Here is a 16,399-nt window from a genome sequence, read left to right on the forward strand (position 1 = left end):
TGAAATGATGTCAGCAGATATGAAAGTGCCGTTTGATCTGAGATGGCTGTTTGCACAATACAAGAAAGTACTTGATATTACAGTCATCAAGCGATGAACAGAAATGTGTGAGTCCCTGCCCAGGAACATATTTTAATCATCGTTAGTGTAGAATAAGATTGAAGAAAGCTGGTTTGTTTTTAACAACAACAACAACCCGGACTTAATGTAGCTTTTCAAATTGAATGTACAGATACAAGAAATGCAATAATAATCATCATCATCATCATCAGTGAGGGGTGGAGGTGGAGAAGAGAAATACAAAAATAAATTTTAGCATCATTTGCAAAATTGGCCTACGTGATTCCTTAAAGCACAGAAAACTGGGAGAAAGCAATATCCAGTGAAATTGACCAATTCTATGAAGACCTACAACACCTTCTAGAAATGACACCAAAGAAGGATGTTCTTCTCATTACAGGGGACTGGAATGCTAAAGTAGGGAATCAAGAGATAAAAGGAACAACTGGCAAGTTTGGCCTTGGAGTTCAAAATGAAGCAGGGCAAAGGCTAATAGAGTTCTGTCAAGAGAACAAGCTGGTCATCACAAACACTCTATTCCAACAACACAAGAGACGACTCTACACATGGATATCACCAAATGGACAGCATCGAAATCAGATTGATTATATTCTCTGCAGCCAAAGATGGAGAAGCTCCATACAGTCAGCAAAAACAAGACCTGGAGCTGACTGTAACTCAGATCATCAGCTTCTTATAGCAAAATTCCAGCTTAAACTGAAAAAAGTAGGAAAAACCACTGGGCCAGTAAGATACAATCTGAATCAAATCCCTTATGAATACACAGTGGAAGTGAGGAACAGGTTTAAGGATTTAGATTTGGTGGACAGAGTGCCTGAAGAACTATGGATGGAGGCTCGTAACATTATACAGGAGGCAGCAATGAAAACCATCCCAAGGAAAAGGAAATGCAAGAAAGCAAAATGGCTGTCCAACGAGGCCTTACAAATAGCGGAGGAGAGGAGGCAAGCAAAATGCAAGGGAGATAGGGAAAGATACAGGAAACTGAATGCAGATTTCCAAAAAACAGCAAGGAGAGACAAGAGGGTCTTCTTAAATGAGCAATGCAAAGAAATAGAGGAAAACAATAGAATGGGGAAAACCAGAGATCTGTTCAAGAAAATTGGAGATATGAAAGGAACATTTCGTACAAAGATTACCATAATCAAGGACAAAAGTGGTAAGGACCTAACAGAAGCAGAAGACATCAAGAAGAGGTGGCAAGAATACACAGAGGAATTATACCAGAAAGATATGGAGGTCCCGTACACCTCAGGTAGTGTGGTTGCTGACCTTGAGCCAGACATCTTGGAGAGTGAAGTCAAATGGGCCTTAGAAAGCATTGCTAATAACAAGGCCAGTGGAAGTGATGATATTCCAGCTGAACTGTTTAAAATTTTAAAAGATGATGCTGTTAAGGTGCTACACCCAATATGCCAGCAAGTTTGGAAAACTCAGCAATGGCCAGAGGATTGGAGAAGATCAGTCTACATCCCAATTCCAAAGAAGGGCAGTGCCAAAGAATGCTGCAACTACCGCACAATTGCGCTCATTTCACACGCTAGCAAGGTTATGCTTAAAATTCTACAAGGCAGGCTTAGGCAGTATGTGGACCGAGAACTCCCAGAAGTGCAAGCTGGATTTCGAAAGGGCAGAGGAACCAGAGACCAAATAGCAAACATGCGCTGGATTATGGAGAAAGCTAGAGAGTTCCAGAAAAACGTCTACTTCTGCTTCATTGACTATGCAAAAGCCTTTGACTGTGTCGACCACAGCAAACTATGGCAAGTTCTTAAAGAAATGGGAGTGCCTGATCACCTCATCTGTCTCCTGAGAAATCTCTATGTGGGACAAGAAGCTACAGTTAGAACTGGATATGGAACAACTGATTGGTTCAAAATTGGGAAAGGAGTACGACAAGGTTGTATATTGTCTCCCTGCTTATTTAACTTATATGCAGAATTCATCATGCGAAAGGCTGGACTAGATGAATCCCAAGCCGGAATTAAGATTGCTGGAAGAAATATCAACAACCTCAGATATGCAGATGACACAACCTTGATGGCAGAAAGCGAGGAGGAATTAAAGAACCTTTTAATGAGGGTGAAAGAGGAGAGCGCAAAATATGGTCTGAAGCTCAACATCAAAAAAACCAAGATCATGGCCACTGGTCCCATCACCTCCTGGCAAATAGAAGGGGAAGAAATGGAGGCAGTGAGAGATTTTACTTTCTTGGGCTCCTTGATCACTGCAGATGGTGACAGCAGTCACGAAATTAAAAGACGCTTGCTTCTTGGGAGAAAAGCAATGACAAACCTAGACAGCATCTTAAAAAGCAGAGACATCACCTTGCCGACAAAGGTCCGTATAGTTAAAGCTATGGTTTTCCCAGTAGTGATGTATGGAAGTGAGAGTTGGACCATAAAGAAGGCTGATCGCCGAAGAATTGATGCTTTTGAATTATGGTGCTGGAGGAGACTCTTGAGAGTCCCATGGACTGCAAGAAGATCAAACCTATCCATTCTTAAGGAAATCAGCCCTGAGTGCTCCCTGGAAGGACGGATCGTGAAGCTGAGGCTCCAATACTTTGGCCACCTCATGAGAAGAGAAGAATCCTTGGAAAAGACCCTGATGTTGGGAAAGATTGAGGGCACTAGGAGAAGGGGATGACAGAGGACAAGATGGTTGGACAGTGTTCTCGAAGCTACGAACATGAGTTTGACCAAACTGCGGGAGGCAGTGCAAGACAGGAGTGCCTGGCGTGCTATGGTCCATGGGGTCACGAAGAGTCGGACACGACTAAACGACTAAACAACAACAACAGCAGCATGCTTTGCCTCACAGCTATACTATTACTATTATAAACTGTTTTACAGAACATAAACTGAGGCTTGAAACAGCAACTTGCCAAAGCCCTTTTGCGAGCTCATGGCTTTAAATGACCACGAAAGCTCAAACAAAAATAAAAACTTAGTTGGTCTTTAAGGTGCTACTGAAGGAATTTTTTTTATTTTGCTTCAACTCAGACCAACACGGCTACCTACCTGTAAACAGATTTATTTAAACACACATGAATGACTCAACAGAGATTTGAATCTCAGGTTCAACACTGCATTTACTCAAACATGCTAGCTCTTCATAATTCAGCTATGTCCAGCTGTCACGCCTTAGATTTCCAGAGGACCCCAAATAATGTTAATTAGTTGTTGGAAGCTACAGTGAACAGTAGCTTGTACTTTACAAATGCTGTTTGCAAAGGTAAATCCCTAGATTTTCTTAGACAGCGGGAAAGCATCAGTAACCAAGAGTGCTTACAGATGGTGACAATTAAGCAGTATGCAAGCAGTGCTGTTCTGCTTTAAGCTGTAGGTGGGACAGCAATGTCTGGAATCCAAATAACATTCCATAGCCGAGTGGGAAGCCACTCCTTCCCCAACCCCAAATCTTGTGTGTAGCAATTTTCATTGGGACCATTGTGTGGGATGTACTGCAAGTTGGGATGTGCAGGGTTGTGGAGAGAGGAAAGGAATACAAAAGCAATGCTATTTGAGAAGGGAACAGTTAAAGTGATAGAGCTGATTCCGAGAGAGATGAGACAGACTATAGAGAAGGAAATTGCTAGAACAAAATATATGAAGGCCGTAACTGGCCTGTATAAGCCAGAACAGCTGTGTGATGGATCAGCTACATGGGATATGTTGCACAGTGCTTACATTGTGATAAAAAAACAACCCCAAACAAATAAAAAACCAGATTTTTCTGAGTCCTTAAAAAAAAACCAAACCCCCCCCAAAACAGAAGCTGAATAGAGAAAACTTGGGAGGAGGACATTTGATCACTATGTTATGCAGACATCCTATAAACAGTGAGTGAACAAATCATGGTTGTTCCACAATAAATGACCAGTGTGGAAGCAGCCAAAATTACATACGGTAACAGGCTTTAATGCAGACTTCAATAATATAGTAATAATGGCAGGAGGGGTAGAGCTATACAGATGTTCAGCATATCTGAATTGAGTGGGGGGGGGGGGAATAAAGCTCTAGAATGTTCATGACCTAAGATTTAACTCACATATTTCTGCAAAAAAAAAAAACCTACAAAAAAACTTCTAACAAGTTGGTGGATTTTTTCTACAGTAGTGGGTAAAGGAGACTTCGAGACAGCAGGGAATGCATCGCTATGAAATATAGCTGTAATCTTCCAAGATTTAGGAAAGAATGCATGGATAATAAAAATCATCTTGATTATAGTGCCTCATAGTACAATAGCAAGAGGATGCTCACTCAGACAGCTACAAGAAGTGCAACAAATTCCAATTCAATGTTGACAAAAAAGAAAGCATGTTGGATACCTAGCACGAAAACTTCATACTACAAAATGATCACAGATGGCTAAAGTTGAGAAAGATCAATAAGAGCTTCCAGTGATAAAAATAGAAGGGGGAGGGAGGGAGAGAGAGTGTTCAGGAATACAAGGACTTTGAGGTTCACAGCACAATTTGGACTAAAAGACTGAACTATCATTGCTGCACATCTAAGTGAACGAAGACTGCTTTCAGTCCTTCATCCCACTGGAAATATCCACAAGCACTATTTCTAAACAATCATAGAAAATAAAAGCCTTCATCTACATCCAGGAATATTTTCTGTGCTTACATGGTGGGGGTCACTGCCGACTTTGCGGAGACTCATGTGGCTTGGTTCTAGTTGGGGTACCAAAGTTCCTGGTATGTGATACCCATTCACTGTAAAGAAAAGACACAAAGTTTAAAAGGAGAAGCTGGTGTAATTCAAAAAGATGGGGGAAAATGGGTTTACCATCTCTGAGGCTCTTCGTCAAAATTAAGTAATTTACCTGGCATACATGACCAAGTAATACATAATATATCGATCAATTGATCTATGCAGAAATAAATGCAAGCAGGCAGCAATTTTAGCAACTAGAACACATCAATTGCAAAAACATTATTGAGATAGATCAACTATTTATGTAAAAACACAAGCCTCCGTAAACTCTGCAGCAGGGTCAGGCAACTCCACTTTAAATGAAATATCTGATTATCTCAAGAAATCTATGCAATAAAATTCAGTATGTTTCTATATTTTTGAAAGTAAAACTGTCATCACACTGTAGTTTGCATAGCCGTCAACAGGCAGCCTCACCAACTACAGCGTGATGACAGAACAGCAGGCAGGCGAATGAGCAAGCAGCATGGGCATAGCTGCCAAGTTTTCCCTTTTCTCGTGAGGAAGCCTATTCAGCATAAGGGAAAATCCCTTAAAAAAAGTGATAACTTGGCAGCTATGAGCATGGGTGGTGGTGGGTCAGGCGAGCAGATGATGAAGGAGCAATGTTTAAAGGCGGGTAGAAGACCCTGCAGAAGGATGGCTTGGCAAACCATTCTCTGAGCCTTCTTCCCTGCCATTATACATCTCTGGAGTATTATAAAAGAACATGTAAAAACAAAAGCTTTGAGAGCCTTAACACAACTTGAAAATTTATTAAGCACACTGGGTAGAGAGGGGAAAGGATTAGTTTCTAAACTGTATTCTATATGGCATAATATAGCTTACGGATCTATGCAACCCCTTTAAAAGATATGGGAACTAGATGCTGGCACACAAATTCTTCCAAAGGACTGGGGGAAAAGACCGTGTTTCTCCCCCCAAAAAGACACCGTCTTATATTTATTTTTCCACAAAAAAACACACTATGGCTTATTTTCAGGGGGTGTCTTTTTTTCCCCTCCTCCTGCCGCGGCCGGCATTGCTGCTGCACCTACGGTATCTGGGAATTGCACCCCTTAAAATCTGTTCGCAGTTTGCTTCTGGAAAACTTTTTAACATTAACTTTTTAACATTATCGCACTCCTCTGCAAATCTCAAAAAAAAAATGTTTTCTTCTGTATCACCTAATTGTTGGAGGGGCTGCAACATTACCACCATCATTTATGGTGGTAATTGTCAGTTGGTGCAAGATTTTTGGAATTTAATTCTGACAGAAATGATAAATATTATTAAGGAAACAATTGTTTGTTTGTTGTCCAAAATTAGTGTTACTGAGTATTTTTTATGATACCAATGTAAATATACTGCCAAAAGATTTGGTCTTGGCAGCACAAATAGTAATTTCAACTGAATGGAGAACAGCTCAAATTCTTATACTGGGGCACTTGGTACTGCTCAGTCTGGAATATAGGTATACAGTCTGGAATATAGGTATACAGTAATGTAGAAAATCAGACATAATTTGAGATTTTAACAAGGACTAGAACCTTAACAAGGTTTTAACAAGGACTAATATGATTTGGCATTCCTTTATGACATATGCAGCAGAACCGTCATTTTCAAGGCAGCCGTCGTCACAAGCCTGGGAAATCTGGAACTGTACTTTTATGATCTGATAAAAGTTGATAGTCTTTACTTGGGACTTTGTTATTTTAACTCATGTACAACCACTCATTCTATGTGCCTATTTTATAGTTTCGTTTTTCATCATTTACCTTTTGTCTGTTGTTAAAATTGTTCTCTCTGTTTTATATAGATTATAAAAATAAACTTTACTGCTCCAGCAGTATAAATATATTATTATTATTATTATTATTATTATTATTATTATTATTATTATTATTATTTACCCCACCCCCGCCCCAATATATCTGGAGAGACGTTTAAAGGAGGGTGGGAGGCACTTCAGAGAGCGGTTTGGCAAATGGCTCTCTAAAGCACCCACCTCTCCGTTAAACATTTAACAAGCTGTGACAGAACGGGGTGTATGTTTGGGGCAAGCTGAGCAAAGGACTGGGTGAAATATGGGGACAGGGAAAGAGGCTTAGTAAAGGGGGTTGACCAAGGGTTTGCAAGCAGAGCAGGTGGGGACAGCATCCTCTAGTACATTCATATTACTGTAAAGGTAAAGGTAAAGGGACCCCTGACAATTAAATCCAGTCGCGAATGACTCTGGGGTTGCGGCGCTCATCTCGCTTTGAAGGCCGAGGGAGCCGCCGTTTGTCCACTTCTGCAGACAGATTTTCTGGGTCATGTGGCCAGCATGACTAAGCCGCTTCTGGCAAACTAGAGCAGCGCGCGGAAACACCGTTTACCTTCCCGCCAGAGCAGTACCTATTTATCTACTTGCACTGGCATGCTTTAGAACTGCTAGGTTGGCAGGAGCTGGGACCGAACAACGGGAGCTCCCCCCGCCGCAGGGATTCGAACCGCCAACCTGTAATTAATCAATTTTAGCTTATCAGGCTCCCCCCCACCACATTTTATAGGGGACTTTGGGTGTATTACCATTCTCTTACTCAGAAAGGATATGATGCTCTGACACTATTTGTAAAAACAAAACCAGAATTGCATGATAGAAAGAGATTATTGATCTAGAAGAAAAAACCCCTCGCCTTTCTCATTGCTAAAATCTGCAGTTGGCTCTCAAAGATCAGCATCATAGACTTATATAAGCACATGGTTGATAGCCAAGACAGGGCTCATGGGAGTATAGGAAAAAAAACATGTCCTTCATGTGCCATAACTTGACCAAGGAAGTGCCACGCACTACCCTCCAAACACCACTTTAAATACCAGTCAATGGAGATGTCACAGGTATTAGCCACTTTGGTACAAACTGTGAAGAGTGTGTTGTTGTTGTTTAGTCGTGTGCGACTCTTCGTGACCCCATGGACCATAGCACGAGTGAAGAGTGTATGTGTTCAGGAAATCTAATGCGTGCTGCCTAATTTTCCCCCTACCTGTTGGCAAGGAGTTCTTCTGTGTCACAGGGCTCTTTGGTGTCCCGGGCACACTGCTTGGCCGCTCCCAAGTAGTCTCTGTTCAAAAACAACATCAATGTGAGTGCAGTCAGAATCACCAATATATACAAGAAAGATTTCCTGTCTATCTCCCCCACCCCCCCGCAAAGTGGACCAAATAAATGTCCACCCTTATCAGATAAGAGAGGGTGAACTCCTGTTCTGTGCTGCTTTATATAATGCTCCCAAACTTAAGGGCAATCCTTTCAGATGGCATCACTTAAGAGCATGCTCAGGTGGAGGCCTTCCCCTCTGGCAATCCTCACACTTACTGGAGGAAGCCACTCCACAGAACCAAAACAGCACTGTGGCTTTCACACCTATCAGGTGTGTACAACTGAAGCACCCAGTCTGTGAGAGTCAGAAAAGCTGAAACTCCCATTTAGGTATGCCTTTATGATACTCAGCAACCTTATTATCAGAAGAGGCTTCATTTTTATTTATTTCATTTAAAATATTTATTATCCACTATTCATTGCTAAAAGAAATCCAAGAGAGGGCTGTGATACTATCAGCATATTAAAAACACAACAAGAAATTCCAGCAATAAAACCAGGAGACCGTAACTTATGACCCCAAGATCAGTACTAATATCCATCAATTGCCCAAGTGAACAGATAAGACATTAGCAGTCACTGAAGAGCTCCGTCCTTTATTTCAGAGGGGAGGGAAATTCTCTAATTTAGGCCCCACTATGGAGAAGTTTCCTCAGAATGCCACACTATGAACTTCGGGAGGCTGCAGCACACAACCAGGAGAGCCTCCTCTAAAGATCTCAATGTATGGGTAGGTCCGTGGGTGGGAAAAGGAGATTCCTCAAGTATCCAGGCTCCTGGCTGTACAGGGTTTTAATATTTAACATTACATTTGGCTCACAGCAGCAGATCATTAATTTGAGTCACTATTCATCAGAGCCAAGGCCTTGAATTTAGTTTTGCAACCCATGGAATATGCAGAGTAAAGAGCAGATTGACTACATGCAGAGTATCTTTCCTTCACCACAAGTAACTACCATCAGGGTTTAATAAATGTTGGATGTTAACAGAAAGACTGTTTCTCAGTGTACACTGCTGCTAGTCAGTATAAAAGAGATGTACACACAAAGTTCATTGGAAGCCCATATTTCTTTTCTCCTGTACTCCTTTTCTTCAGAACACATTCTGCCCCCCCGCCCCCCCCACACACACATTGAATTGCATCCATTCAACAAAGGGATTGCAGAATGAGTAAATGTCTCTTACTTTTCTATTTAGATATATGAACATAAGGAAGGAAGGAAGGAAGAAAGAAATATTCTCTTTTGGGTTTTTCATCCTTCAGGTTTTCACGATGCATGGGGAGATTTGGGCAACAAGCAAGAGTTAAACAAGGAATCACAACAGCCACAATCAAATGATAATCTCCAACGGTAGGTGGTGCTGTAACTTTGAATTAGCTCTGCTTAGAGGCAAAACCACAGACAAGGCGAAGTCAATTGCTGGGCTGCAAGCAATGCAGTGTTGTGTTCTTTTTATGACTGCAGGTAGAAAAATGTTTTCTCTAATGCCTACAGCTTCTGTATGCTGGCTCTATGCAGGTCAAGCATGCAATATGTGAGAAGGGGCACTGCAAGCAACAGATCAAGCTAATTTTCAAGCTGATTCTCAAAAACTACATTCACCATGGGACACATTGCACAGGGAGGCAAGCATGGAAAAGTTAAAAAATAATAATGCATTAATAGGACAAACCTCACCTTGACCCCACAAGAATGTTGATAGGGTTTCAAAGGTAAGGAAACATGTGACACCAGGGCTGGGGTGGGGGTAAGTGGTCAGCAGCAACACCTGAAACTACAAACCAGGCATCTCGGGTAGATTATCACTACACCTGCTAAACTCCTTTTTGCCCTCTCCTACCAATTTTCTTTGTATAGTCCTTCATGATTATTCTGTTTTCTACCCATTCCTCTTTCCTCACTAAAGGATTTGTGCCAATGGCTCATATGTGAAGCCTGCACAAGCCAGCTTAGGGTACTGCACTGCAGGCTGCCTCATACCATTACAACATTCTCATTTGTGTACCACTGGTTTTATGCTGTAGTACCGGTAATTCTTTTTTAAAAAATCAGAACGCTTTGCAATTGATAGTTGCATGTATGTGTGCACAGTAATTGGGGAGTTCTCACTCAGTTGTGACACATGATTCAGGTGCTTCTTCTCAAAGCTCTCCATTAGTTAGAGGGATATCACTACTTCTCTGCACTCTTGCAAGTGGGATAATGTGCATTCCATCCTAGTTTATCAATTAATTGCAGAAGCGTTGACTTGCGAATGAGATGAGCGTGGATGGGCGGGTTGTGCATGTACAACATCACAACGTCACACAATGTCCACCATTGCATGCAGGGTCTCTGGGCATCACATGGCAACTTGGCTTCCATGACTGGTGGCTCCTCCTCCTCCTGCCACCGCCACCACCATGGGCCGGGGACTGCTTCCCCTCCACTGCAGGAGAGGGAAGAGCTGAGTTGCCACCACGTTCCTGTCTCCTCTGACGTGGCACAACCACCATCACACGCGACAGCTCAGCTTCCATGGCTGGCGGCTCCTCCACCTCTGCTTCCTTATAATACCCACAGTATTTTAACTCCTTTTCTTTCTTTTTTAAGTGATTATTACTAGCAAGGCTACCCTACTACCTACAGCAATCTTGTTTTGTGACCCTCTTACTTCCCTTGAGGCTTGAACACAAGACACATCTTTTTCTTTTACATTTAATTAAGAGATGCTTTATACCAGGGATGTCCAACTCCCAATAGACTGTGATCTACTCACAGTATAAAAAATCTGGCAGTGATCTACCCATTGTCGTTGGATGGACAATGGGGGAAGGCGATCACTTGGGGGGGGGGCAGAGACCTACCAGGATCTACCAGGAACACCATGAGATCTACCAGTAGATCACAATCTACCTGTTGGACATGCCTGCTTTATACCAATAAACTCTATTGCTTCTGTACTATGCTGCAATAGTGTACACCTTGGCAGGGGCTTAAAGCAAGCATAAATGTATTTTTATAAAGCAGTAAAGTAAATAAAGCAATGAACCTCTCCAGTACATACTACTCGTGATTGAAAACAGCTCTCCGGGCCCCCAAATCCTTTTATTTAAAAATGCCAGGGAAGAAACAAGTACGCAGTGACACTATCACTAAGCTAAGGGCTCTTCCATCTCTAAAGTGATAAACATGAGATTTGATATCATCAGCACCAAAGTTCCTTCTAATCCAGCCAAAACATCACTGACACTGATTCAAGGTTAAAGCAAATATGGCACTGAAAGACAAGATCCACCTGGAGATTCCCTAACATAGGGTTGGGGAATCTTTTTTGGCTCCCGTAACACCAACTCTGGCAGGTGGGTGGGGCAGCTCACCTGTCAATCACACAACATCATTACGGGCTGTCCCAGTCACCTAACGGAATCCCGTTCACAGGGTTCCAAAGCACCTTATGGCCTAAGGGATGATGCACAAAATCCTCCGGATCAGATGTGTTCATTTCCTACAGCATATTTGTGGCAGATGAGTCATCAGTCAATTCATCATGTGTCATAATTGTACTTGTTAGCTTTCTACTCACATAAAAAAGATTTTGCATAAAACACAGCTTTTACTGGAGTTCAAAGATCAGTCGAAACAGGAAAGCAATGCAATCCATGTAGCAAGACACACCAGTCACACATAGGACCAGCCTTTCTCAACATTGGGTTCCCAGGGGTTGTTGGACTACGACTCTCATCATTCCTAGCCAGCATGGCCTGTGGTCAGGGATGATGGGAGCTGTAGTTCAAGAACATGTGGGGACCCAAGGTTGAGAAAGGCTGCATAAGGACAGTAACATAAACTGCAAATTGACCCAAAAGTTGAATTCATCTACATAATAAGTGACCAATTAAGCTTGTAGTCCTTACAAAATACTAATGCAAAATTGCTTGTGTGCAAGCATTCTCCTTATAAAAGTATGGCTTCCATGCATAGTTTTCTTAAGTGCAGCCCTTTTCAAGGATACTGGCCTTGATAGTCTGTAGCTATCTGGTTCTCTCTCTCTCTCTCTCTCTCTCTCTCTCTCTCTCACACACACATACACACACACCGCCCCAGCTCTCCTACCAAAAGGAAAAGGAAAAGATATATAATTTCCCCTTCTCCCATAGAATTCCCTCAAGTGAATATTCACATTTTTAAAACATCATCACCCAAAGTGGTGCAGAAATTGTGTTGGTTCAAGTGCAAATTATTAGTCGATGAGGTTTAAAAATATAAACCAGCATTGAAGGCAGGCAATTAGCAAGTATAATGTTTTTTGTGCTCTATTTTACTTAGCACCCCATTTCCTATTTTGCTGTCTTGTGTTACAGCTTTTATTTTATACTTGTTTGGAATGTCGGCATAATGTGAGGATGGCAACAGTGAGTCACCAGGGGTTTCGCAGCAGTGCAGAAACAGTACACAACTGTCTGATTAAAGCGTGGAAACATTAGCACTTTGTATGTGCATTCCGTAATAGAAGGAGGAAAGGGAAAAGGCACCCAACAGCTCATATCCAGAGAGATGGAATATCAGCATTGGTTTCTCTGAAATGTGGGAGCGCAGCAACTGCTACCAAGCACAATTGTACAGAAATCAGATAGTACCTGCCCAGAAGGTTCAGGGAAAACAGGTGTTAATTTGCTTTAAGAAAAAGAAATGCTATTGTGACCAATTGTATAGGAAATTGCTGATTTCTAGGGTTACATCTCCCCTCACCCCTTCAATACATACATGCACATATCATGCCTGTACAGTTTCTGCCTTGGGGAAGATAATAATAATAATAATAATAATAATAATAATAATAATAATAATAATAATAATACTTCCCCTGGTATTAGTTCCTCAAGGCTTTGTAACAAAAAGCGGTAAAATATGCAAGTGGAAAAAAAACCCAGGTGGAAAATTTAAAAGCGACAAATCGCTTATGAATAAGCCACATGGCAAAGTGTGCACAGCATCACTTTTCTGCACCATTATGACTAGTGATCCCAACCCAAATACACTCAAGCTAAACCAACAGGTCAAGCTGTAACTAAAAATAAAATTTAAATGCTCTGCATTGCTCTGTGTGACAATTTATTGTAAGGTGCCTAGAAATGAAATGCTTTTTAAAAGCAGTGATTTGCAGCAACATTGTTAAACAACCAATTCACACTGCTTCCGGGTCTTGTGGCTAAAAGATTCAAAGCTAGTAATGTGAGTGATTATAGCTGTTTTACTGTATTTGACTAGAGAGGCGGTGCTCCTAATATGCGATGTTGGAAATAAAGAATTCTCAAGAATACTAACATTTTCAGGCATTTGCCACAGGTGTGAAATCTGGCAGTCTACCAAAGACATTGTTCCTGCAAAATGGTGACACAGCCTTTATATAACACACACAGCCTTCTATTTCTCCAGCTTCTTACTTTCCTCAGATTCTTCTACCTGCTGCATCAATGAATGAAACTGAAGATTGTTCGCGCACATACATACAAAATCAAGGAACAGATATGAAAAAGGGGGGGAAACCTATTTCTTTTCTTTTATACAGTCAAACCTCGGTTTACGACTACCTCGGGGAGCGACCGCTTCAGCGAGCGACCGCCGGGGACCTGGAAGTGTTTACATCTGGGTTCCGCAGTGTTGGATGCGCGGATGCGATCTGCGCAGTGCGTGCGTGCGCAGAAGTGCTCTATTGGCATTTCACGCACAAGCAGAAGCGTGCCTTTGGGGAGCGGCCGCTTCAGCGAGCGACCGCCTCCGCAGAACAGATTGCAGTCGCAAACCGAGGTACCACTGTATATGGGTTTATCACTGAAAGCTGCTGCTTCTTTTTTCAGACTTTTATTTATGAAAGTTTATCAGCTTTTATACACACATAGTACCAGTATCCATCACTTATCTCTTTTCCTAAGACTTCCCAATCCATCTCTTTGTGGTATTCTAGGGAAATCTTGATCTGCTGCATATCCTGATATTTCATCCATTATCACTTCAAGTCCTCCTCTTTTGATGCTATCTACTGCTCATATGTTAACTCCTTCTTGTAGGTTAAATTGTATATTGTATCCTCTAAAATAATCTCCAAAACACCTCCACTCTCCTCTTATCTTTAAATCATACTTATTTCTTAGTTTTGAGGTCATGGTTACTAATTCTTTGTATTCTATCAATTTGTTCTGCCAAATTTCCTTTGTGGGTATTTATTCTTCTTTCCACTTTTTAGCATATACTATTCTAAACGACTAAACAACAACAACAATTCTATCTGCAGCAGTTGCGTAGAGAAAAATGTCGAGTGCCATTTTTTGGAATGTCATTACCTATTATTCCTAACAAAAAGGCCTCTGGTCTTTTGGAAAATGTGGGTTTTAGAATATTTTTGAATTCTGTGTGGATCATTTCTCAATACTCTCTAGCATATTTACATGACCACCACATATGGATTAGGGTTCCCTCTACTTCGTGGCACTTCCAGCATAAATTAGACCCTTTTTAATTACATTTTCACTAATTTGCTAGGTGTCAAGTACAAACAGCATATCATCTTTTGTAGGTTTTCCTTAATAAGATAACAGGCAGAGAAATTTATGGTTTCCCCCCATAATTTTTTCAATACGGACAATTCTATGTTGTAACCAATATCTATGACCCATTTTGCCATTGTCACCTTTACTATCTCAACTATTTCTATTTGTGCAAACTATCAATAAAGCTTTTTCTTTTTCAGAAAACAAGCTAAGGATCATTCGCTCAACTTGAGTTATGCTAGAATGTTCAAAGATTTATTATTTACTGGGACAGCACAGGATAGAAAACTAATGAACAAATAAGGATGGTTAATTTCCCCCCACTATGACAATTACTGTATACAATGATGAAATATGAGCGAATTCGTCAATAATATAATAAATTCTGATTATCCAAATTTGCTGCTAATGTGTTCATTATATTAAAGATTTATTCTCTGAGCTCTGTCCCTAAAAATTGAATTTCTTCTGTTTCTGCACAATATATCCAAAGTCTACATACTGTTTCTTAGCCCAGATAATAAAGCTTTCATTTTGCTTACTATCATGTCAATGGTTTCTATTTTCCCCAATTAATTCTGGCACTAGTTCCCCAAGTGTCAAAAATTAAAATATACTTAGGTACCTTAGGTGCAGCAACTAGAAGCTCGTCTCTCTGGACATATTTGTGATTAATGTTTTAATATACTTTCACATTTTATGTAGCCTATTTCATGCTCTTAAAGAAGTGCAGTTTAGGTGCAATGAGAGCCGCTAGGTTTCACATGAAGAGTGGGGAGCCATGACCCAAGTTACAAACTGTGCATGAAATTGCTGCTCCAAGGGAGGAACTACAGAGGCTTCCACATTGATGTAGGAAGTGGTACTCAAAGGTAATGGTTTGCACTCTCTGAGGAGCCTTCCTAGCCAATTCTACTCCATGGCCATGCTATGCTCACCTCACCTCACCACAGCTCCACAACTCAAAGAGGCCTAGTCAAGACCACAGATCAGGGGTGGCATGTCTTGCTTCGCCACTTGAGGTGAAAGAGGAAGTACTGCCTTACCCTGCTGCTGCAGTGATGGCTGCCGCCAGCACTGCAACACCTGATCAGGGCCATCTTACCAATAGGCGCTAGGGGTGCGGGGCACATGGGTGCCGGGCTCTCAGGGGCACCAGGCTGAGAGTCCGGGGCCCAAGAGTTGAGTCCGGAGAAGAGCCTGCCCATTGGTTGGAGTGCTGTGATGGGCTCTTCTGATGTGGGTGGCTCTGTGTCGCGAGACAGGGCAACCTGGGGGGGGGGGGAGAGAGGCACCAGATCTTTATACCCCGGTGCTGCATATGCTTAAGACAGCCCTGCACCTGATCCTGCTGCTGCCTGCACCACCCACCTTTCCGCCTCCACCGCTGGCAGAGAAGAAACGCCGGTATCAGGCGATATCTCAGCAATTTCGGGTGAGATCTCTGGCGAGATCCCCAATAACTCGCCCAACAGCGGAGCCAGAGGTGGCGTGTACAGGCAGGCTGCCCCCAGGAGTGCTGCCTCAGGGGCTTCTGCTGCCTGAGGCGGGAGCCTCAGCCCACCTAATGGCTGCACTGGCCCTCCCCGGGATGACACACACACACACCCAGGCTGCTCTCAACTCCCATGTTTGGCAACTGTCAAACCATTTTGGAATGGGACCTAGCGATTCCTCTCCTCTCTAATGATTAACATCCTCTGCCTCCTTCCCCCAAAGTGGGTTCATAGGCATAATCTGAACTTGCTCCTATAAGGTCAGACCAGGGGTGGGGAATCTGCAGCCAAACAACATCTGGAGGGCCACAAGCTCCCCGCTCCTGCTTTACACAACCCAAAATGTCTTGCTTGATAGTTTGGATTTTGTTTTGCTATAAAAAATATATATATATATATATATAATGGTCCTGTCAGAATTCCAGCACAGGAAAGACTGAAG

General features: G+C 42.0%; 1 protein-coding gene across 2 annotated transcripts in view; it reads right to left on the reverse strand.

The window, feature by feature from the left end:
- GAS7 (growth arrest specific 7) overlaps positions 1-16,399 on the reverse strand; it is a 132,776-nt gene that overhangs the window by 27,638 nt on the left and 88,739 nt on the right. For both annotated transcript variants that reach the window (XM_035104613.3, XM_035104614.3), the window contains exons 3-4: positions 7,814-7,891; positions 4,719-4,807 (exon numbers count right to left, since the gene is read on the reverse strand). In XM_035104613.3, the coding sequence (XP_034960504.1) occupies positions 4,719-4,807; positions 7,814-7,891 (167 nt within the window). The remainder of the gene's footprint in view (positions 1-4,718; positions 4,808-7,813; positions 7,892-16,399) is intronic.

Source organism: Zootoca vivipara, chromosome 2 (assembly GCF_965207765.1).
Source record: "Zootoca vivipara chromosome 2, rZooViv2.hap1.1, whole genome shotgun sequence".
NCBI lineage: Eukaryota > Metazoa > Chordata > Lepidosauria > Squamata > Lacertidae > Zootoca > Zootoca vivipara.